Here is a 25,243-nt window from a genome sequence, read left to right on the forward strand (position 1 = left end):
ATTTGTTTTTGTGTTTTCTCTCCCCTCTCTCCTGTGTGCTGCTTCTCAGCTTCAGTGCAGCCAGCCATTGAACCCACCTGTGGCAACTTGGCAAGCGGGGCATGGGAAGAAAGGGCAGGAGGGAGGAAGCAGCTAGTTGCCAGCGGCTGCGTGTGTGAATGTCTTGACATTGAGCGACTTTAGTGAACTCCTTCTGTGGAAGAAACTTTGTTTCCATCAAGGCCTTAGTGTTTTTTTAATAGTTGTATTTTGCTTGTTAGTGTTGGACGTTTGGAAGAAGCTTGTTTTTCAGTTGTGAAGTTTTTTGTTTTTGTTACTAAATCCTTAAAAAAAATAATCAGCTTTTACTTTACTTTACTATATATCCGCAACCCAAGCAGGCAGAGTTCTTGTGACGCAGCCGAGTGGGTCGATCTAAATCTAGATTAGTCCCCTTTAAAGCCACAGAGGCAAACAGGTTTGATCCAGGCCAAACCAACCACTGTCTCTGCTCTCAGAAGTAGGCCAGCTCCGACAGCAGCAGTCACTGGGGAGATACGGGTTAATATGGACACACATTAAAGATGTATGGCTGTTTAAAATAGGTGTTTGTGCACTTCACTTGGAAACGTGTGCGTGCCTTACAGCAAGAGCTCGGTCGCTAAGGCAACCTCAGCAGTAGTGGAGGCGGAGGAGGAGGAGGAGGAGGGGAATGAGGCCTACACTTGCACGTTATTTCCATGTGGTTAACTTAGTGATCGACAACAAAAAAGGGAGAGGACAAGTAGGGCAGATCTGCAATTAATGATTATCTTCAATATCCATTAAACTGCAGTTTATTTTCTAAAAAGACAGTTTTTTCTCTGAAATATTTGAAAAGGTGAAAAAAAAACGTATAAGAATTTGCACAAGGCAAAGGGTTCATGATTTTTGCAACACATGATCATATTTGACAAAAGAACGCCTGCAAACTGAATCAGGAACATTTTGGACACTTTTGCTTGAGAAAGAATTAAATTAAGACACTTGAATGTGAACAAAAATGTTGCCACTAAATATTATTTTAATTAAGTACTTTATTAAAATACTTCAGGTCCTTCTCTTCTTCTGTTATTGGGAGTTTTCAGGAGTTTAAGGATTTAAATAAACTGTGAAGCCCTCTGAGGAGCTCTCAGTAGGACCCTGATGAAGCCAAAACACGTCCTAATGAAGCTGATCTTTAATCTGCAAGTGTTGCTGGAGCTTTTCGACCTCTTCAAGCCATTACTGCTCTGAGGTATGTTATTAATTTTTCTAAAATTCAATTGAATACAATATGAATTTATGCATACATGTTGTTGCATACATGTTGTTTGAAAAAATAAATACAAAATATATGTTTGTTTAAATGGACTGAACTGATTCAACTTCTTGAAAATCAAAAATGCTAATATCTGTACAATTAAGACTGGACTTTGCTAGCTAGCCAATTAGCATAGTTCTTTAGCATAGAGAGTAGAAACAGGGGAGAGAATGAGCATGGGCAGTTTTTAACAAGAATGTCCTCTAAAGCTTTCTAAGAAACACATTTTATATCAAACTTATAATAAAACGTTCTTTAAACTTTACAGACTGTGCCCTTTTCCCCACATTTCCTACTTTATATGCTAAGCTTATACTGTTTAGCTTCAAAGCAGTGAGGTCAGCATTTATTTTTTCTTGTCTAGCTCACAGAAATAAGCAAGTACGGGTTTTTTTCAAACGATTCCTTCAAAGCAAAAAGGTCATAGAGGTTAAAAGTCCAAAACAGAGCTGTCCTCTGGTTTCCTTTTACCAAAATGTCAACACTTTCCGCATCTCAAACACTAAACCCTTCTCATGCTGTCCTCAAACACAAAAATGCACTGAGCCATTTCTCCACATTCACCCAGCTATAAAGCACCACCAGCGCCACAGCTGTGACACAGAGGACAAAGACTTGCCTGTCCATATGCAAACACGGTGGCGTTGTAGCCCTCTAAGCAGCCCTCGATCAGCTTCTCGGTGCAGGTGGTGTAGATGGCATCCTGCGTGGAGTCCATGTCGAACATGTAATCGTAGGTGAAGGACTTGTCTTTGCCCAGGATCACCTGTGGCTCCCCGGGCATCACATATGTGCAGATATGACATCCTTCTATCTTCTCCCGGGCCAGCTGAGGACGAATCCTACAAAAAACACAGAAAGAAAACAAGAGATGTGAGAGCTTGTTAGCGTGACAACGAGAAAACACACTCCCTGAATACAAGATTAGGTACTTTCAAAACAATCTAAAGCAATCCACTGCATCATATTTCTGACATTTTACCGATAGTATGCATTACTGGTCCAGCAATTCTGGTATAGCCTTTAACAGATTTAATTCCCTTCTTGCAATATAAGAATTTAAAATCAACACTGTTTAACACTCTGAATGTTTCTCACTCAGAAGAATGCCTATTTTACCTGTTGGAGGTAGACCTGGGTATAATGACCAAGCTTCTACACCATTTTGATAAAGTTAGATGAAGCTCAAGCCAGCTACCCCTCAGATTAATTGGTGCCAAATTAGTGGTGAATAAACTGCTTTTTGGATTTGTGTTTGATTCAGGAGAAACATGTTTGAAATACAGGTATTGCGCAAAACACAAACAACAACAGATAGACAGATAAACTGTGAATTATATCCAGTATGTACTTCTTAGTTTTTGTTTAATTATTGCACTTCATATTTTTATGGCAATACTGAACATTGATATCACAACATTTTTTTTCCATATCGCGCTGGCCATGTGTATGTTATCTCCTTGGCACACTACGCTGTTTGGAGTCCCGCAGGGTTCAATCCTTGGACCAATTATTTTCTTATTACGTTTCCTTTAATGTTGTGATTTACTGTTTTTGATTTATTTGTTTTCTTACTGTGAGCTTTACATTTTTTTTTAAATAAATCAAGCTCTACCTACTCATTTACTTATATTCTACCTTTCAAAAGGTTTTAATGGCCAGATTTCTGGTAAAGCTTTCTAAGAAGTGGTTAAAAAAAAAAAAGAAAAAAAAAAACGGGCCCCTAAGTTTGCTTTTGAAATGTGTGATGGAAGTTCTGCATTTTGAGCACAACATTTGAAAATCATAGAAGTGCATGTTGTCGACAAATATCTTCAAACAAATAAAGCGCTGACAAAATAAACAATAAAAAAGAGATATCTCTTTCTGCAATTTAAAAACATTTCAAACTCTACATTTATACAAAAACACAACGTCTGTCCCTTTGTACTGTAGCTCAGTACAAATTATGTTTTGTAAGGTTGATTAAATCTGGAGACAAGAGAAAGAATGAAAAAGCAGCCTAAAAGCACTATGAAATGTTGGTAACATCATGCAGCAAGTAATGGAAAGAAAATTCCAACCACACCCAAAAACCACTGAGTCAAATCAAAATAACATCAGAGAATCAACACGATTCAGGCTCTGCTGCCAAAGTCGGATTGACTTCAATAAAAACAATACAGGAGAATACTGACAACCTTGCTCAAGGAAATAAATCTTACAGGCTAAAACCTTTACAGCCTTTGCACAGGTTTCATTTAAGATTTTGACGGCCAGTCAGTAAAGCAAAGAAATAAACAGACATAAACATTAGAAAACATGGTTTGAGGCTCTTTTAGGGACTGGATTTAAGTGTAACCTCATGGCTTTAAGACCATTTTGATTTCCCCTAAGTCTTGCAGCTTTTGATAACAGATGACCTTCAAAGGTTTGTGATCCAAAGCATACATTACTGGAGATTTACCAAGCTGATTTTTAGAATCCAAGAATAATTTATGGAGCAATATTAGCTTACCTAAAGAAAAACAAGATTGGACACTTTATAGATGAACCTATCTGTGTTTTCACTGACTCAGCCTGCTGGTGTTGCAGCATTTCTCAAGGATTAGGAGAATTTTTTTTGGCACACTTGCGAGTGCATCCAAGGCCTTGTTCTCATTGCCAGCACAAATCCCTTTTTGGGCATGTATCAAGATTATGTCCAGATTAACTTTATGTCTCACGTTTTTTATTCTTATTCTTAAGCAATCTGTTGCTGTTGATTTTCTAACCTTTAATAAGATCTTCAAGAAAAAATAGTACAGCAATTCTACATTTTTTCATCTTTTCATCCATCCATCCATCCATCTTCTATATCGCTTTTCCCGCTTGGGGTCGCAGGGGGCTGGAGCCAATCCCAGCTGTCATTGGGCGACAAGTGGGGTTACACCCTGGACTGTTGGCCAGTCAATCACAGGGCTGACATATAGAGACAGACAACCAGAAACACTAACATTCATACCTACGGACAATTTTAGAGTCACCAATTAACCTAACCAGCTTTGGACTGTGCGGAGAAGCCGGAGTACCCAGAGGGAATCCACGCTTGCACAGGGAGAACATGAAAACTCCACACAGAGAGGGCCTGTCAGACGGGGAATCTAACCAGGAACCTCCTCACTGTGAGGAAACAGTGCTAACCACTGCACCACCATATGACTTTTAGAAGATTCTCTTAACCAAATATGCCAAAACTGTTTGAATGCTCAGTCTTTATCTGACTACATAAAGTTCTTATCACCACCAAAAACTGCAGCTACATTTTTCTTTAACTCAATGTTTTTTAGAGAAAACCAGCCAAGAGTAGGTGTTTTGTACATTCAAGGACACAACAAAGATGCTGCATAAATCCTGCAGCTGCTGAAAAGCACAACAGTTGCTGTGAGGATCAAACATGTCAATCACTTTAATAATTCTAACCATGCAGCCGAGTACAGTAGCACAAATATGAAGTATGTTTACGTTGTACTAAAGAGGAAAAAGAGACAGAACCTTTCATAATCATTAAGGAAATCTCAAGAATTATCTAGATGTGGCTTTCTACTTACTTTGTGAAGAACATGTATTTTGATCATCTTTAATGACATCTGGTTTTATATTTCTGTACGATTCCATCTGCTCCAGATGTGTCGTTTTGATCCAACAACTGCCCAGGGTCAATCCCCCCTCTGACTCAATACTTTGTCCAATAAAACCTGCCAGCTGGGTTAGTACTGATTTATCTCGTCTGTCTGTCTGTCTGTGTTTATCCGACAAAGCCGAAATGTTGCTTCTGATGTCCTGAATGTTTTCCAACAGTCTTAATCTGGCGGGGATTAACTAGTTTAGTGTGGAGAGAAAGTAGTTCTGTGTGTGTCATTCTGCAAGCAAAGTTTGACTGATTCCTCTTGAAGGGTCTGCGATCAAGGACACAGACAGAAGAGAGCTTTTTAAATGTTGTACAGCTGTGCAGTACTATTTTTCCTATTCTATACTTATTTATATCTTGTCGTTTTATTTAAAGCTATTTGTTCCTATTTCTATTTGTTTTGTTGCCGCCTACTGCCTGTTTCTCAAATGTGTGATTCAATTAAAGGCTCAATATCTTGAAGTTTGGTCAAATGTTACAATTCAATGAGGTTGATTGTGAACAAGTGGGGAAATCTTCCAGACAGTTTCATTCTTTAACTTTGAACTAACTCTCCACTCCTGAAGTTTGTAAGAAAAGCACCTGACAGCGGGCCTGCCAGTCTTCTTTCTCTCTGTCCTGCATGGATAAAAGCCTCATTGTGCCTCTAAGTTCAGGGGAAAACAATGCTGTGAGGGGAGTACAGTGCGGCCATTGTATTTGATGAGTGACACTGGATCCCGGTGCGGACACTGACGTTGTGGCTGTAGGATTACATGGCCAGACGAAGGCGAGGGAGGAGAGGTAACGTCCTGCCTGGAGGTCACGACACGTCCACAAATAACTACACAGAACAATCCCTGAATGAGGCAGAGTATGATAGATACAAACTGAAATCTTCATTCTTCTGCTGGTGTTTTAGGTGATACTGCGTCCATATTTATTGACTAAATTTAGGCCAATTTATTTAATCAACCACCTTCAAATATAAGATGCAGCAGAAGCATTAACTGTAACATCAACAAAGACTTTCATGTCAAAACAACTGGGTTTGTTCTACAAGTGCTTATTGACAGTCTGCTGAAGCTGCACTGAAAAATATAATACATAATGGCATAGTGAATCATGGAGTGTCCTGAATAACACGGAGACTCAGCAGATCATTTAGCAGCATCAGAATAAACAGAGACTTGTATTGTAAATAGTTGATGACAGATTCCCCCCAGGGCATATTTAGCTTGGGTCAGCTAGTTTTAAACTGTGATAGGAGTTGGTTTAAAACTTTAGACCTCAGTCAGGACGCAAAAGTAATTGGCCACTATAATGATTCAAGGTAAACTGTTCTGTGAATTTGTAAAGAAATGGTTGTGATGGTTCCAGGTACTCAAACTTGGGGCAACCAATTTTTCCAGCTATACAATAAAATAAAATAAACCATCTTGGACATGATTATTATATTTTTTTAAGATAAACCTTTAAAGACAAGAAAGCATTCAGCTGCAGCCGAGCCTTTAAGTGCATCAATCAATAAAGAATATCACTTAAGTGATGCATTTTCATTTCTATTTTCCCAGCTTTCTCCGAACAAAGAAAGCCCAAGCCGTTCCAGAGGGGCATGGTCACATACAGCTCATTTACATTTAAAGCTACAGACACAGAAACAGCCTGTTCTGAGCAGGGCTGAAATAGAGGGGTTTATAGACATGATCAAATACAGGATCAGAGTGGATTTAGAACAAGAAACTTCACAGACATGTTTTGGGGTCCTCTGAGACTTTTTCAAACTGGTTGAAACTGGTTGATATTCTTGCACACTTTCCACCCCTGTTCATGCAGACAACATGTGTCTTAATCCATCCAAATTGAGATGTATAATCCAAATGTGTCCTGAATTTAAAGATAGCCAGAAATACCTCATAAAAGCTAAAGAGTAACAACTAGTAATCATTCCCCCTCAACAGCCAGCCACCATGAGCTGCCATTGAGCTTCTTAGTGGTTACAACACGCTACTGAGCAGCGAGAGGACTACACAAAGAAAGACGACAAACCTCCTAATCTGCTACAGTTGTTCTGCAGAGCCGTTGTTCTATTGTTTGGATCTCTGTTGTTGTATTGAGACAAAAAATTTGATCCCAAACCAGAGAAATCAATTAAACTGCATGTCGAATCAATGTTTTGAATCAATTCCGTGTTTCCTCGTTTTTTTAGACTATTCAAGAAATCTAATCCTTTGCAGTAACCACAGGGGGGGTCTTTGTTTCAGACCATTTAGCTCACTAATTGGGTGTGTAATCCTGTCTGTTTCAGCACTCTCCCACAATACTCTCACACCCGGGAATCTACTGGCATTTCAAAAATCTACTCTCGTCTCATCTGCATGAACAAATGGGACGACGTCCTGCTTTACCGTCGGGACTTTAGTGGGAATTAATTTCTCATGAATACAAATATGAATATTAGACTGTGAATTTGTCAGCTTTTGGGTGTTTTGAACTTGTAGGATATTTTGTTTCCCTTCCTGGGACAGATCATGATTTCCATTCTATTGTTCACTTTGACATGCGCGAGTCGTTACACTCGCTAAATTTGTAAATAAGTGTTGTGCGTTTTTTGGAAAATACAAGTAAATAATAGTGATCAAACAAGGAAAGACTAACCAGAATTACCATACAACAGCTCTATATGTATTTTGTAAGTGAGAAATGTGTTGATTATTGATAACATATATTTAAAGGTTAACTCCTTTATTTCCTCCTCCTACATGGTACTCCTATGTTAAGTGACCAACAGAAGTAACTAATCCCATTCATACACATCCATATGCCACCGATAAAGCAGAGGGAGCAACCTGGGGTTAAGTGTCTGGCCCAAGGACACATCACACATGTAGCTGCAGGAGCTGGGGAATGAACCCCCGACCTTCCAACTGAGCCACAGCTGCCCAATCCCATCCTCTGTTTTTGAGTTGAGTGTCAAAAGTCTCTTTAGGACATAAAATAGGGGAGGAGGGGATCCTGCTGCAGAACTATCACAGTCAGATAAGGTTGAGGTTGTGAAAAGCATTTTGAGGCGTCAGAAGAGTAGAAAAGTGCAATACAAGCTCAAGCCTATGACCAAATCAGCCTCAAAAACATCAAAGTTCAAGGGAAAATATGAGTATTAGTCCAGAACACAACAATATACTTAAACAGTCATTGTGGGGGCGCCAATTGCCTAGTGGTTATGCAACACCCCCCATGCACAGAGGCTATAGTTCTCATCGCAGACACCATGGGTTCAAATCTGACCTCGGCCCTTTGCTGCATGTCATCCCCTTCTCTCCTCCAAACATTTACGTCTCCCTTCAGCTGTCCTATCTAATAAAGGAAAAGTGCCCACAAAGTTACTTCCGTCACTGTGGACGACTTTGTTAAAGCAGAGTAACCAGAGCGAGACTGTAGCGATACTACAGCCATAAAAAGACAGCTGTGATGACTTGTCTAAGGATTTTTAGCATTGGACAAGAGCGGAGATCAGAGGTCAGGTGAGGGTCAGGGTCGAGGGTCGAGACGTCTCCTCACTAGAGACTTGTTGTCGAGCTATCATAAGCGAGAAACAGATAAAACACAAGAGGGTCCAAAGACATTTAGGGCTCTTTATTATCTCGATCATCAGGACAGATTGGGTTCATAATCACCAACATTAGAATCTAAAATTCAAAAACTTCATTCAAAACACAGAAATGATTTGTTTGTCTTTACTTTCACAGCTAGAGTTTGTTTCTGAGCTGCCGGAGATTAGTGGAGCACGCCCAAACCTGCAGCCACACCCCCCCCTCCACCACCAAACCTCCTCCTCACTGCACCTAATAAATCATTACAAGAGCAGCACTTCACTAGAAGGGAGGGGTGTCGTGTACAGAGGCATGTGAGTGTGTGCCTGTCTGATATTGTAAATGCCTACCAATTGCCTAATAATAATTACGATACGATATGATACGATACAGTAGAGTACGATATGAAACTATAGGAAACACTTTTCTAGACTTAAGTGTTGCACACATTTAGCTTCCTTCACAGTATACTAATAAAAAAATAATATACTGCAAATGCTATTAATGTGGATACTATTAATTAGAAACTAGATAAACTAAACAGTTTTTAAAAAATGTGTCCAGAACTCAGAAATCCTTTATCCTTTTTAGCAATAATATGTCATGTTCCCATTTATAGAAAGAAAAACTATTAAGGGCCTTTTAAAGGTTGCGTCAGTGACTTTAAATTATGTTAAACCTCATTATTTTCTATGCATACAGTATTTCTATCTTTTCATTGCATTAAAAACTATGTTTCAATTTATATCAAATGTTTAAATAAAAAAAATGATGTTCTTCACATTCGCTGATTCAGTAAATATAAAATCTCATTTTAATCCTGAGATAGAAAACTACATCTCTAAGGCTGTAGTTTCTGCTTAGTGATTTCGGTTTGTGTTAGTAGACAAAGAGCTGCGCTGCAGAAAACGTGGTTCAGAGAAAGAAAGACGACTCAAAGCTACCTTTGTTTTTGCACACACACAGCCAAAATCAAAGCCACACACACAAAAGCTGCAGACTGGAGAGTAAACAGGCCCCATCTTTATGTGCACATTTGCTGAGAGCAGCAGTGCAGCGGCTGCCTTAGGATGATGTCACCTGCCATGGAGCTGCCTACTCGACTTTGAGCGTAACGTCTCACTGTCCTTCACAGAGGAGACAGTTTAAGGGTGTATGGAGGGCGGAGAGGAAGAGCGTGCAGAACAGAGAAGGTTATAAAAGACAAAGTGCGTCTTTGTCACACAGTGGGCCTGATGCCAAATACTGCAGGATGTAAAAATGTTGTGAGGCAGCAGGAAAGAGGAGTCTTGACACCGCAGAAGCTCACTCTACAAGGCCGCCCAAGAAAATCATTTTAACAAGACATAATATGCCAGAGGGGCGGGGGTTTACTTTTCTGTTAGGATCAGGATGGTGCAAAACTGGTCAGGTAGGTCGCAAATTACAGAAACATGTGCTTAATTGCTTTCACAGCAGTTTGCTGTTGTTCCTCTTTAGGCTTTCTGTCAATCACTGAAAATCACAACAACATGACAAACCCAGACTCGTGGTGAGACTATAAATATCTGAAAGCACAATGACACTTAGAATCAGAATCAGAAGTACTCTATTAATCCCTGGGGGAAAATTTGGAAACAACAGTAACAGGCTGCTTGTCTTCAGGGTTTCAAGACTTTAAACACAAGAAAGGAGAGGACATTGTTCTAATATCAGGAGAAAATAAAGGAAGGAAAGTATTTTCTACAAAAGACACTACAAGGATGTGATCATTACTTCCTCTTCTGTGTTTATGAAATAAGAAATCACTGCAAAAGCTGAATTACCACTAAGAGTTACAATGATAAATCGATTGCTTGTTAGCTGTTAAAGTAACCACCATCTTTCTCAGTATGTGATTAACAAAAAAAGTGGTATGAAGTGCTTTTTAAAATATGTTTGTTTTGTTCAGTCACATATTTTGTATCGTCTGAAGTCCAAACTACACAACTTTTCAATAAATACATTTTAACAGTTTAAAAATATTCCCCCAAATTTGGGTTTCAAATTTTAATGAACAGGTTTATGATGTGTCTTCCGGCTAGACCAGTTGAGAATCACTGCTCTAGACAGAAGCCTGTCTACACCAACACAGTGAAATGACATTAAAATGTTGAACAGTGGGTAATAGACCAGAAGGGGGCCCCTGAGGGCTCACAAACATAAACCAAAACAGTTGAACAAAAAGTGCAAATTTTGCAATGACAGTGGGAATCCTCCCTAAGGTGTTTCCATCTGACAGCACTCACTGTTGTTGCCCTGCTAAGCGTCACATGCATTATTACTGTGAAAACCAAAGTTTGTCAATGACAGTCAACCAAGAAAAATGAAGAGGAATCATCCGTCTATAGGAGAGAAAAAAAGAGGAGTAAGCGTCAGGACACTGGCCAACATGATGGTCATGAAAGCTGCAGAAGGCTGCTTAATTGATTCTTGCTTAGGGCCCCAAGAGACTCTAAAATCGCCACCGCTCACAACATGACTAATGTAAAATAACAGTAACCGCTATACTGAGCTCGACTGTGCTTCCACTTCCATTGCATAAAGAACTTACATGCTGACAGTTGTTATATGCAAGCCATCACCTCTGTCTGCGGTTTGAGGATTAGTGCAACGGAGCTAAGCTGGTGTGGTTGTGTCGATGGGGGGTTGTGTGCAGGTTTAAAGAGAAAGCCTTAACAACTGTGGGAGCTGGAATGATATCTGGGTTTCACTAAACTGCACAAGACTCCAAGTCTAATTTTTTTTTGGAGATGATAATAATGTGCAGCATATTTAGTAAGTGCTGCAGAAAACTGTCTGCAGAAAACAGTGCAGGATACATGGATGACTAAGATCCTCTACAGCTTTAAAGGACGCTTTTAAAGTGTGTTACAGCACAATGAGACGGTTCATTTTTAGTATCACACACCCTGCTAGAAGTGGTTTCATACTCTGCACACTCAGCCAGACAGGACCACCTACTGCAGCAGACAAAGAGCTCATGAGAGTACAGTCTAAAAAAAAAGAAAGAAAGAACATAAGCACATCATGCAGCCCCAGCCGAACACAAATCCATCACAGAGAAAAGCTTGCTTTCATTTCATATTTCTGGAGATCTAATATTCCCTGATACTGTACCAATATGTCTGTACAGGACTGAAACACCCTGCGTGACATAGAGGATGGGGTTGCCATGGCGACCGGTAATGGAAGCCAAGAATTAAAGTCATAATCCGATCCCAGCAGGATATACGCCGGTCTGGTCGAATAAAAAAAAATACCAAAAGGGAGGGGCAGAGGAGACGGGCTCAGCGTCCTGACAACCGTCACAGACTTCAGGAGGAGGATAATGTACTGCCAACCCAAGCAATGAATACAACACACTGTTTTCAAGCGTGAGCCTCCAAAATGGTTTATCATTTAATTATTACTCACCCGCAGGGATAATTTTAATCTACTTCCAAGGGCAACCACTTAGTCAGGCTTTAATGTAGCCTGCGGGGGACTGTTTGGAAAATGAAAAATAAAAATTTTAACTTTATTAAAGAGTTAAATAATCTTCCAGATGTGTAACAGGGTATGACTTTGAAAATTAAAGTTGGAACAGCTCTGTTATTTTAATTTCAAAATTGTCAGGCAAGAATAAAACAAGAATGTGGAAATCCCCCCCCCCCCCTCCTTTTTTTGTTTTTACTCAAATAGCACAACTAAATATGTTGAAGAATTGAAATTGTAATTGAAAAGTGTTATTAGTGGATTATGTTTTCATTTTTCAAGTTTATGTTAACATAACAATGACGTCACCAACAGGCTTCCATAGCACATTACATTATTGCACAAAGATCAGTTTTAGTTACAGATGTAACTTGTGTTTAGAGGATATTTGTAAGCTGAAAGCTGAGTATGAAAAAAGGATTAAGGTGCAGCCATCTCCATGAAAGTTGTACCACCAAGCAGTGTTTACATGAAGAACACTGTTTTTCAATGACAGCACTTGGTGAATATGTAATTTCTAATTGATATCACGGCATTGCACCAATGAGGTGGTGGCGCTGTATTGTAATCAGTCCAGTGCTGCTGAACTGCCAAAGAGGAAGAAGAAAAAGGGCATAGAATTGGGTATGGATGATATGGACATGTCCCAACCAATATGTAGCTTCAAATTTCTTAATGAACAATCAACCAATGAGACACCGCTCACTGTTTGTTGACAGAGGCTCCAGACTGCAGTGATTTAATGCACTTCACTGATAAACCTGAGAGTTACACAGAGCAACATCAGGCTTCATGATCACTAGGGATGTTTGCACTTAGTCATGTAAACAATTAAAGGTCACCTCCTTTTCAACCAGATTCAATAAGTCTCAGAACTCCCCTAAAACATGTCTGTGAAGTGTCTAGTTCTAAATCCACTCTGATCCTGTATTTGATCATGCCTATAAACCCCTCTATTTCAGCCCCTGCTGTGAACAGGCTGTTTCTGTGTCTGCAGCTTTAAATGTAAATGAGCTGTGTCTGACCACGCCCCCTTAGAAGAGGTTTTGGCTCGGGCTTTCTTTATCCATTCCTCTTTGTTTTCAGTGAGAAGGCAAACTCAGAGTACAGAACAAACACCTAGCTAGGGGAGGGGTTACTGCCCTTTGTGATGTCATGAGGGGAAAATCTCATAATGGCCTGTTTGAGCACACATTTTCTGAAAAGTGGAGCAGGGAAAAGACGGAGAGGATGGAAGGGTTTGTAGACAGACTAGGGACTCATATCAGTGTCAGAAGTGTATTTAGCATAATATGTGACCTTTAAATGTTGTCATTCTTGCTAGTCATAATTTTAAACTAGCCTACTGGACTGAATTTTAATTTCAGTTAAATTGATGAGAAATCAGTTTTAATTCCTCATCCACACTTAAGTCCTTATGCAAATGCTCTCCATCTGTCTGTCCCTCTCTCTCCCACCCTAAGTTGATGACCCTTAAATGAGAAACAAACACATTCAAACAGAATTCTTTCATTTTAAAAATATGTACAGACATCTAATAAAAGTGGAATAAATTACAGATACGTCCATCAGAGAAGACTGACCTATGTTCCTCTGAATTGGGTCAGAATTATTGGTGAAAAGGTTTTTATCATCACAGACTTGTCTATGGTTTTGTAATAGAGCAACATACAGAGAACAAATCCATCACATATTTTTATACATGAGGTCAGAGCTGGCAGAGATAAGACACACACCCCGGCATCTGCTGGGACACATTCGCTGTGTTTTATAATCTGCACATAAGGTTCATGGACACTCACACACTGCTGCAGCTGACCTGAGCTCACTGGTTCATCTTCCTCTCATAACACTCGGGATATGCTTGGATATCCCACTGATCCTAGACCCTGTGAGCCTTTCGGAAAAAGTGCTTTAAAAAAATAAAACAGGGCTGCGCCAAGTCCCGCGGCACGCTGATAACGCCTTTACTGCTTCCTGCAGGTCAATGGTCAGGGAGCAGACCGCCTCATCATCATGAGGGGGTGTAGGGGAGGGGAGGGGAGCGGGAGGTTAGGCAACAGGAGGTGTCAGCAAGGGATCATCTGTAGCTGTCAACATGGAGAGGAAGGACTGTGAGTCGCGTTGGGGTCAGGGTTTGAGGGAACATGGACTGTTTCTTCCTCTAAGTGGAACATGTTGTGCACACATAAGCTTGATGAATTTTCAATACAAGGATTTTTCAGCTGGTGAAAACCTCTGTGGATGCTTAATTTACTGGAAACAGTGAAATAAGAAGCATACTATATGCCAAATTTTGTATTGGATAATGAAGACTTGTTGAGCTCAGATATTATTTGACATTAGTTTAGCTCAGCGGTAAAATCCCAAGGCCACTGTACACGTCCCAACCTTGGTCATATCTTGCATGTCAAACCCATAGACTGTAAATATGAATGGATGAAGCCTGAGTGACGTCAGCCATCTGTTCCTGCAGGGGGCTCCGGAAGTTCATCGGCAGTAGCCACCATGCTGGAAATGCTGTCTCATCTTCACTTTCAGTTAACCTAACGACAGGATGAGAGCTTCAGCTAAGACAGGTTTTAAGCCTCTTGATGAACCGTTATATTGTGCTCACCTGTCAATCATGTCAGCTACACGCCTAACTATGGATAACACTTATCCATAAAAACCAATAGAGTGCCATGAGAGAAATATGAATACAGAAATAACAGTCGGTTATAGTGCTGTGCAAAGCTTATATACATCAGGGGACAGACTCTAAAAAAAAAGGCTTCTGTTACGCCCCCAACATAAGGATGGAAATTCAACAACTATTTAGATAAATAATGTGCGTGACAACAAATGAGCTTTAATGTAAAACAAAGTTTACAAACAAACAATACTTTTTCTCTGTGGTTCAGTTGGAAAAAGGGTCATTAACCAAATTCTTCACTTTACATTTTTATATTTCACCTTCTCATACCTGCTACAAACAAGCTGCTCGAAGCTTAAAATGTCTCAAGACTTTGATCCAAACAATCATTTTAGAGCATCTATCTATCTATATTCAGTCTATTTGTGGACTCATCTGTGAGCTACACACGATGTCTCCTTATTAGGAGAGGAAACACTCACCAAAACAAACACGTATGTTAAATTTAAATACTCGGATGTTAAATTAAACCTGGATCATCCAGCACAACAAATAAACTCTGACTGTAAACAGCTTTTGGCATCACTAAATTAGAGTTTGAAATATGATGTCAAGCATCTCAGAACAGCTTTAGAGCCTAAAACTAAATGATCATTTTAAATAGCTGTATAAGGTGATGCTGATGCTGCAGAGGAACTAAAGTGTGTACATGTGAATAACTAAGTGACATATTTCTCTGGTTGTTTGATTTTGCATTTAGATATTTACATTGTGACTCCTCCATAACAAGAGCTACTGAATCTACCAAAAATACTTTTTCAATATTTATTTCATTTCTTTGATGTTTGTATTTTCTTTCGTTTTGACTTTGTTGGCCATTTTGTGATTTTCAGCGACTTCTGGCTGCAGAAAAACCAACATGGCAGCAGCGAAAATGCAAAACTAAAGGCTTCAGTCTATTATTTATGAAGTCCATGAAGAAAACATTTTTTATTAAAGTCTAAAAAAATGGGACCCAAAATGGTTTTGTTGTTTTGAGCTTATTACTTTATTCATAAAAACTGTACAGGAGTGAGTTTTCTTTTTTTGTTGTTGTAATTACTCGTGTTTTTTCATCAAATAAAGGCTTACAGTTATTTATACATTTGTATAATTAGGGGCATGGCTGATTTGACTAAAGGAGATATTTTTACGCACATCACTGCAAAAAACTGCAGTTTGAGTGTCCACTTGAGGCCGGCTGGGGACCAAACAATGTAATGACAAAACAATAACCATGGACCACTTAGCCTGACAAGAATAATACAATATAATCCGACTTACATAACAGAAGAAGAGATTGGTTATACTGTGTGTTTTATTTAGAATATTCACTGTCAGTACCAAAGAGTCCGACTTAGACTGCAGTGTCATTCAACCGTGTGCTGTTGACACAGGAGTCCCATCGCTGTGTCAACCACCGACCAGCGACACAAAGGCCAACCCTTGTAATGTGCACATGCTGTGTGTGTTTGTGTGTGAGTGTGTGAGCATGTGCTTGTGTGAGGGACACATCAGCCAGCCGCCATCTGCAGCTTTCAAGGCAGCCAGATAGCAGATAATGGGTTAGGCAAACACAAGCAGTCGAGGAGGTCGAGTGGAAGGAAGTCCGGCTCCACAGTTAAACATTTGCATCTGTGTCAGATAAATACCTTTCTATTTTTTTTCTACATCATTTCTCAGCGGGTGGCAAATCAACGCAGAGGCGTTTAATGAAGACACCACCCACGCCGAGAGCTCACACCTGCAGCAAATCTCCAATTACACACACCTCATAAATATGCATATTCAGACAGCTGCTACATGACGCCAGCAGGTGTTAAAGGTTCATTTGCATATGTTACCACCTTCGCTAGAGTTTTAATCATCGCCTGCGCTAAAGGTGCAAGACTAACACAGGACGGTTTCTGCCTGCACTGTACAAAAGGGGTGTGCAGAAACTTTTGCATTGCACTGCAAGTATGAAAGTTAAAAAGTATTTAATTATTTATGAAAACTTGTGTTTGTAACATGTAAAAACATTTGTGGCAAGACTGACTCAAGATTCCATTTATAAGCTCTGAGGGGTTTCTTTCACCTCACCTGTGCATGTTAATGATAAATGTCTTTATCTTTTGTACTTTCTTTAAATGATGTTTTCCACAATGATGCAATGTTTCTATTAGACATTCACATATTATGCCAAATACACATCACCATATTTTACACTAATATGTGTCCCTAGTCTGTCGACAAACCCCCCAATTATGAGAGAAGTCCATCCTCTCCGTCTTCTGCCTGCTCCACTTTTCAGAAAATGTGTGCTCAAACAGGCCGTTTGGAGATTTTCCCTTCATGACATCACAAAGGGCAGTAACCCCTCCCCCCGGTGGGTGACACTCCCACAGCTAGGTGTTTATTCTGCCCTCTGAGTCTGCCTCACCCTTCAATTTGGCAGAGTGAGAAAGCCCAAGCCTACCCAAGACCTTCCAGAGAGGGGCGTGGTCAGACACAGCTCATTTACATTTAAAGCTACAAACACAGAAACCGCCTGTTCTGAGCAGGGCTGAAATAGAGGGGTTTATAGGCATGATCAAATACAGGATCAGAGTGGATTAAGAACAAGAAACTTCACAGACACATTTTGGAGAGCTCTGAGACTTATTTAAACTGGTTGAAAAGGAGGAGAATATGTGACCTTTAACTAGTGATAATATTTCTAAATCATTGTCTCAGCTGTTTTTTTTTAAAGTTCTCTTTCTTTTCCATCAGTCTGAGTGAGCTTTATGTGTTCTTATGTGTTTTGAGACATTCATAACAACAACAAAAAAGGTTTATATCCCCATATTCAGAGGGATGACATTGGATAGAGTCAGAAATGGGGGAGAACAAGAGAGTGGGGAATGCCATGTGGGAAAGGAGCCACAGGTCGGATTCGAACCTGGGCTGTCTGCTTTGGAGGACTTCAACGTCTGCACATGTGGCGCACAAACTAACCACAAGGCTACTGGTACCCCCTACATTATACACATTTTAATTATAACATCTCCATTGGGCCATTTTTACAACTATTTTGAAACTACATAAAAATAAATCACATTTAGAACCTCAGATATCACATTTTTAATGGACAGACACCATTAAATGTGATAGACCATCTCATCTAACACAGAAAATAACATCCGTATACTTATTAAGTGCAGGGACAGCCTCTTGACATAAATAACAAGGTGGCAGCTCCCTGTGCAAACAGAGCTATTTGTGCCCGTCTGAGGCCTATTTCTGATGCTCTGCTGTCACTTTGATGATGGAAGTTAAGTTACATCCACATCCTATTTGTGGCACCAGTCCCACATTTAAACCTCGTCCGTTTTAGCCGAGCCCTTAACTGGACAGATCTGTACGGGGAGGAAAAAGGGTTAAAAAAAAAAAACTGAAGCAAAAAAGGATGAAGAAAGACAAACGACGGCGGCAGAAAGGTCGACATATTTGCACGGGTGTGGCGTACATGTAAGCAACTCTACAATTACATCCAATTTATTCTGCATGACCAGCTTGTTTCTTAAGTGCTTCACAATGGGGGAGGAGAAAAAGAGGAGGGGGAGGAAATCCATCCCTTGTCATAAAAGTGTCCACATGTGGTGCGTGCGGCGTGGCTCCACATTTGACGGCTCTCTGCAGAGGTGCAGATGCGTCTGGCTGAAATGTGCTGACTCCTCTGAGGTCGTGATATAGATAACTGAGGTCTTTGAGAAATGCTGCGGCCAGACCAGAGTCTATTTTGGGGCGAGTTGAGTTTAAGTGTAGGCTATGCTTAGTTTTCATCTTGGCAGGGGCAGAGCCTTCTGTCTAGAAAGAGGGTCATGATGGCTAAACACTGGAGATGTTTCAGGGCTTCACTCGAATTACTCGATTTTGATGTTTGAAGGACTGCAATACATTGTAGTACAATATTGAGTATTTATTTCAATGATTATTTAGTTAATAAAAGATTTATAGCATCAGGTGATGTTCTTAAACTGCTTGTTTTGTCTGAAAATATTAACGTAACAAATCTTTTTTTACAAGTTTGTGCATGGAAATGCTTTTCTATCTTTAATTACAGGAACATTATGCAACTATTCTATTAAAAAAATAATAGCTTGCAAATTCATTTGTGAACACCAACTTGTGAAATTACAAAATCATCACCTGAAGAAGACGACTGGTCGAAACGTGGTGATCAGTTAAAACATTTTGTGACATTTGAGCAAGTGTGCAGGCCTATCGTCTTCCACACCAACTTGTCAAAGTAAAAATGTCTCTTTTTCAGCCGCACTGTCCAGCCCCAAACGCATCTTCTGGTGCTGAGTATTGGTTTGGGAAGGTACACACTCTTGGTCTTCGGCTAGCTATAAGAAGGAGCTAGCTTAGCATTGCTGGTACGGACATAGAAGAGACAAAGCAATCAAAGAGAGTGTTGGAGAAGAGGAAGGAACAAAGAGTAACAGAGATTGGCTACACAAGAGTAAAATTGAAACTGAAGTCGCTGGCGAGAGCTCAGCAAACATAACAGACTTGCCATGTCTTCTATTTTTCTACTAACTTGTATAGCTTTTTTAGTAAACTGAAGACTTAATTATCAATGCCCAATTTATATTTAGGAGCTGAGGAAACACTTTCAAATCATTGAAATAAAGAAAAGATGGCGAATGGCAGTGATCATGAATGATGATTACATCAACTAACAAAGCAAACCTGCCGAGTAGCAAGTTGCAAAAACATAATAAAAAAATCTGGCTCCACAGGGATTTCATCAGATGTTATGGTGATCAAATAAAACATATTTGAGAAACTTCTTTTTACACTATAACACATATGTCAATATAGTGATAAGAGATGAAAGGTGAAGGAGGTCAATTGATCCATTAGTTTAGAAAATGTATGAGAAATGTTGAAAGTCAATAATCTGAGATATGTATGGCAAAAATGATAAATAGAAACAACTCTGCATCTCAGATATGAGAGTTTAATTCAGCTTTGTATCGCTGTAAAGCAGATTTATTTGACTTTTGAACATTTAGTTGGACAAACAAACCAAAAAATGATCTCAAGCTCTTGGTGTTTTTCAATAAGACATTTTCCACAATTTTTATTTTAGATTTAATATGCTAAACAAGGACTGTAAGCTAAGTTAACACAAGCACTCCACTACAAGCTTGGTTACAGGTGTGCGTCCATCCTAACTCTTAACGGCATCACTATAAAATAATATGGTGTGGCAGCCTGAGTGCACTCCTTATGGTACCATAAAACACTAAGTGTGAGTTTATTTTACACTTTGATGAGCGGTGTCTATTCAAAAATGCGCTCCAGCTCCCTTGTTAGAAACATACACTCCTCCTTCAACGAGTGCTGTGGGCAAAGTAGGTGTTATTCATAGCTTCAGAGCGGGTAACTTGGCTAACACTTTAACACTTTGGCTAACACTTAAAAAGACATGTGGCATGTGTGGAGCAGTAGTACAGCACGGTGCGAGCTCCCCCTCAGGCTGTTTCTCTAATAAAAGCTTGTGGATCATAACACGAGGACTCAGAGCACGGTGGAAACAACAAAAGGTCAGCGGCAACGATCATCATCGCTGCAGACAACAAAAGAGCAACCCAGACTCCCCAGAGGCAGCGTGGAGGATTTTCACCAAAGAAAATCCACATTTATTGACGACTTAGTCAAGCTGCACCTGAAGCAAAATTTTCCTAGACCAAACGCCCTTTTCAGTTTGCATTGTTGATTTAAATATATTAACGGTTTTGAGGGTTTATGATCAACATCACACAGCCTCAGTGTCAGCCGTTGGTTATTTATTGATTTACCTTTTTAAAGCTCCTGAGAGGATTTTTAAGCTGGTTCTGAAACAGACTGAAACAATATTGATTCCCTTTTTATGACCTGAGAAAGCACACAACAACATCAGCACTTGCACATCAGCACATTGAGCATTTATAAATATTTAAATGTAATATCTGTTATTTTCTAGCACAATAAGTCATTCAGAAGGATCTTAAAGATCGTCTGCATTTGGTCCATCATGAGGAATATTTTTTTGCAGCTTTCAGTTTTCTTTGTTGTCAAATAACTCTCATGACTTCTTCTCTAATGTCCTCTGTAAGGCGGTTATGTTGCACAGTGCTTTTTGTTTGTCTGACTTTCAGCACATTTCACGAGCCAAAACAGAACCCATTCAATTTTGGTCCGGATCCAACAAACTAACAAACAAGGTCTTAGCTAATGTCTTTGATCTCCAAGGGCCCTTGTAGTTACATATAAAATCAGTCTATTGAATAACAGTTTCATAATTTCTTAATGCCAAAGGTCAGGTCTGTAAACAGCTTGTTTTGTCTCAAAAATCTGGGAAGTCCAGAAATAGTTTCATTTTCATTTGCAAACCAATATCAGCAGATTCTTAATTTAAATCATCTGCAATACATTAACTTGAATTTAAGGGTAAGCTGAAAGACAGAAAATCTGTAGCTATACTTTTTATTTTTAATATACCATCAGTTTCAAATACATCAAGTGTGTGAAAAACTGAGTTACACACATTGAAACAGGGAATGGACATGAAACGGTGTGTTCTGTAGTTCTTAAGGACGGACATTTGCATGCGTTTAAATAAAAGTATTTTATCTTAAAGAACTGTTAAACTACGACAGCAGAGAGATGAGTATTAAACCAGACTAATAGTTGCAACAAAGTGAGGAAATGGAGACCCACACACACTCTTACACACACTCACATACACACAGTTTCACAGGAGCATGGGTCAGTGGCCGCTCCTGACAGACAGACTTGGCTCAGTGGATGTGAACAAAGCACGAGGTCTGGAGAGGCTTTAGACCCGTCGGGGCTTTTGTGTTTGCATAGTGATGCCATGGGTAACCGACGTCACTCATCTGAGCTCCCACTGGTGCTCTGCCAGTCCTCCACTGGGCCTGCCCACGTTTAGAGCTCAGTTTCTACCTACAAGTATCCCGCTGTCACAGTTTATTAAGAAAACCATCTGTGGTTAAATGGGGATAATTACAATTGAAAAATAAATTGTGCAATTTTTCAAAAAAATTCAGGATCAAACTAAGGGCTACATGGGACTTTCTGGGGAACCTATCTCAAAATGATGTCCACCACCAACTCCTCCGTGGAAAATCGGGACCCAAATTTCTGATATTTTTCGACCAATCAGGGTGTTTGGATCTCAGTCGGTACAAAACATGTAGCAGAAGCAGAAACTGAACAAGGAAACATCTTTAAAAAGCGCTTCACAGACTTTATTTTTTTTTTTTACACGTTTTTTTCCAGGCACACATTCCCACTGAAAATGGCTCTGCAGCCCCTCTCTGGGTCCCGACCCACCAGTTGAGAACCACTGCTTCGCTTTGCAAAATCATTGATTGGGGTGTACTCTCTATTTCCAACAGCAACTCATGTATCTTCTCCTTCTCCACTGAGAGGCCCCACTCCTCTGTTTGCACTGTACCCCCCCCCCCCACCCCCCCACACACAGCCATTGTCAGCTGCCACCTCTTGTCATGCAAGTTAAAGCCTGGCCTGGTCCGGTCATTAAGTAATAGTAGATATCTGCTTAATCGTGCAGCTCTATTTAACAAGCTTTGGTCTCACACAGTTAACCCTGCCTCCACTGTTGGCTCGTGAGCTTCAACCTGGGGCTTAGACTTAGCCACTTATACCAGTCGCTGCATGCCTCCATGTCATTACATTAAAGCATGCCTGTAACTTAAGCCTTAAGAGGTTTAAAGACTGATTTCATTTAATTATCGTCATTGTTATGCCATTCAGCTGAGCGTCAGAATACCATGCAGGGGGAAAAGACTGATTTTCATGATGTAACACGTCTATTTTCTTGTTTTGAAAGCTTAATGAGCTTGGCAACAGTGGCGCTCAAAGTTGTTTCTGCAGATATAAACCACAGCCGAAGCCACTCCCTCCCACTTTGATCGTCTGTCACCGCTCTGACAATAAATGATAGCTGCGTTATGTTTGTCGTAGTGAAGTCATCTTCCCAGCAGGCAGGTTCAACAAGTCCTCAGCTCCGCCTGAGCCCATCCCCTCAATGTGTACCGACCACTTAAAGCAAACTTTTGCGAAGTTTTGCACTGTGCAAATAAGCTGGCTACAGTATACACACTGTAGCCAGTACGGTCACATGATGAACTGTGTGAGGATTTCTCAATCCCCATCCATTCTGTGCATGAGAAAACACATACTATGGACACAAACACACTTCAAAAGCAGTTGTTTTGAGCTGTTTTTTTCTTTTTGCAGATATTTGCAAGAACAGGACGGCCTATGTGGAGATAAGCCGGGGTCTTAAACTGATTAAACTACCTCGAGAGGACCACTCAGTCTTTATGCAACCAGCTTCCAGGTAATATGCAATCCAGGATCAGCCACTATGGCTTAAAGCCTCTGGGAATGTGGCATGAAAAATGACAAAACCTTACATAATACTATGGATAAGAGTGTCATTAGGAATGTCAAACAATCTGAGTGAAAACGAACCTCTATAAATATTACAAATCCTAGTTTAACAACTGCACGTTTTGTTGCTTTGACCATTTCTCAAGACCATGGCGGTATGGCCAATAGGGTTGCAACGAAATATTGATACTACTACTATGATTTGGTAGCCTTAATTAACCAAATAATTGGCTAATGAACTGCACAATAACTTTCTGCCTTCTCATCAAATGTCACTAACGTGTTTCAATGAAAAGTAAAATCAGCAATAAAAATATTGTACACAATAATTTTCTTTGGCAGCATTGAGGATAAATACATTAAGACTTTAGATGTTTTAGGACACTAGGCTGCAACCAATGTGCTTTGTTATTTTCGTTTTTTTACCTGACGCTTCCTAGTCGCTGTTTTGCATGCCTTACTCTCAGCAGAAATAGTCAGAATGAGCGATGGCTCACTTCTCAGCAACTCTGCGTCAGAAAAGGAATTTATGTCTGGGAACATCAAGAAAAACTTGTTTTTCATCATCTAGATTTGCTAATAATGTCGACAAATCGTTGCACCTCTGGTGGCCAATCACATTTTGATTGACATCTGCCTTGCTCCACAAGCCAAAACTGTGACAATCAGCGTTGCCGTACCCTACAAAATTTGTTCGAGTCATCCAAGTTGGAATCAGAATCTTTCCCATCTGAAAATATTTAATATGTCACAAAATACTTTGGTATTCATATTACAGTTAGAAGTTATCATACATAAACAAAGTTTTCTGTGTTCCCGGTTCCCTAACTTCAATGCTAAATGAACGCTCTGTAGTGTTAGCTAGTGCTATACAGTGTTAAACCCCCCCTGCAAACTTTTCACATCCGCCACATGAAAATAGATCATCTACAGCACACATTTAAGACCTTTACCTGAAAATTAACAATTGTAGTTGATACTTTTTAAGCAGCCGTCATTAGCCTACTTGAGGAGGATGTAATAGTCTAAACAGCTGAATAACTAACATGTTACTTTTTCCCGTGATTGATATAGGACTAATACACCCGAATCAAATCCCAAATCACATTTACAAATCCAATCCAAATATGTTGCACATGTAAAAACAGCTGACCAATGTGCAACAACCGAAAATAAAAACCAACAAAGACAACAGGAAAACAGTAAAACATGTTAGGACTTCTAGAAAAGGTAGACCATTTGGAAAGGGAAAACATATTTGGTTTTGAACAGGCTGCGGTACGTTTGGGTTTCCAAAGGCAACTAACAACAATTAAATCTCTGAGACAAGCTTGAGCCTCTTCCATTAAATTCACAGCGTCTCCTGTGTAGTACTAAATAAGCATACCCACATATATATCAGAGCTAGCTTGGCTAATTTGGATTTTAAACAGCTGAGAGAATGAACAGTCACACCCGACGTGAGGTGTCTGAGCACGTGCATGGTGAGACTTGTCAACATCGGTCTTGACAAACTATTTTGCCAGTTGGTAGCTGTTACAACATGCCACGAGGGCTTAGCGTCCTAGAGAGGGAAAGTCAATGTGTGAATGCCTCGCTGCTAATTACAACTCAGGTTTTTCCATGATTATCCTGTAAACCCTAACTATAGATTATTAGTAAAAGTTAAGAGCTTGAAGTCTCTCACCCAGACGAGTATCCACTGTACCTCTCTGGGTGTGTTTCAGAATATTAACTGGTTTTAAATACCAGAGAGGGACATTCATTGTGCCGACATCAGGTATCTGTCATTTCAGTTCCTATAACCACAACATAAAAACATCCAGCTTTGCATGAATGCTGTCCAAACTTAAAATGTCATTTTGCATATAAGTACTCTTTTAAAAAGTGTTGAGCAGAGGTTTTAGCTTTTAGATATTGGTCAGAATTTGTTGAATAATTGATATTTGATTACAAACATTACTATTGCTTTTATTGTTATTTGTACTGCTCAATAAGTTCATGACTTAAGTCTAATGGTTAAAGCTTGAAAAAACTGGTGAAGAACTGCACATTTCTCTTAGTCATCCTGCGCTGAA

At 39.8% G+C, this 25,243-nt stretch overlaps 1 protein-coding gene across 1 annotated transcript in view; it reads right to left on the reverse strand.

The window, feature by feature from the left end:
- kif21a (kinesin family member 21A) overlaps positions 1–25,243 on the reverse strand; it is a gene marked incomplete in the record, with an annotated part of 63,280 nt that overhangs the window by 35,954 nt on the left and 2,083 nt on the right. The window contains 1 exon segment of the mRNA XM_065956907.1: positions 1,941–2,163. Coding sequence (XP_065812979.1) covers positions 1,941–2,163 — 223 coding nt within the window.

Source organism: Labrus bergylta, chromosome 7 (genome assembly GCF_963930695.1).
Source record: "Labrus bergylta chromosome 7, fLabBer1.1, whole genome shotgun sequence".
NCBI lineage: Eukaryota > Metazoa > Chordata > Actinopteri > Labriformes > Labridae > Labrus > Labrus bergylta.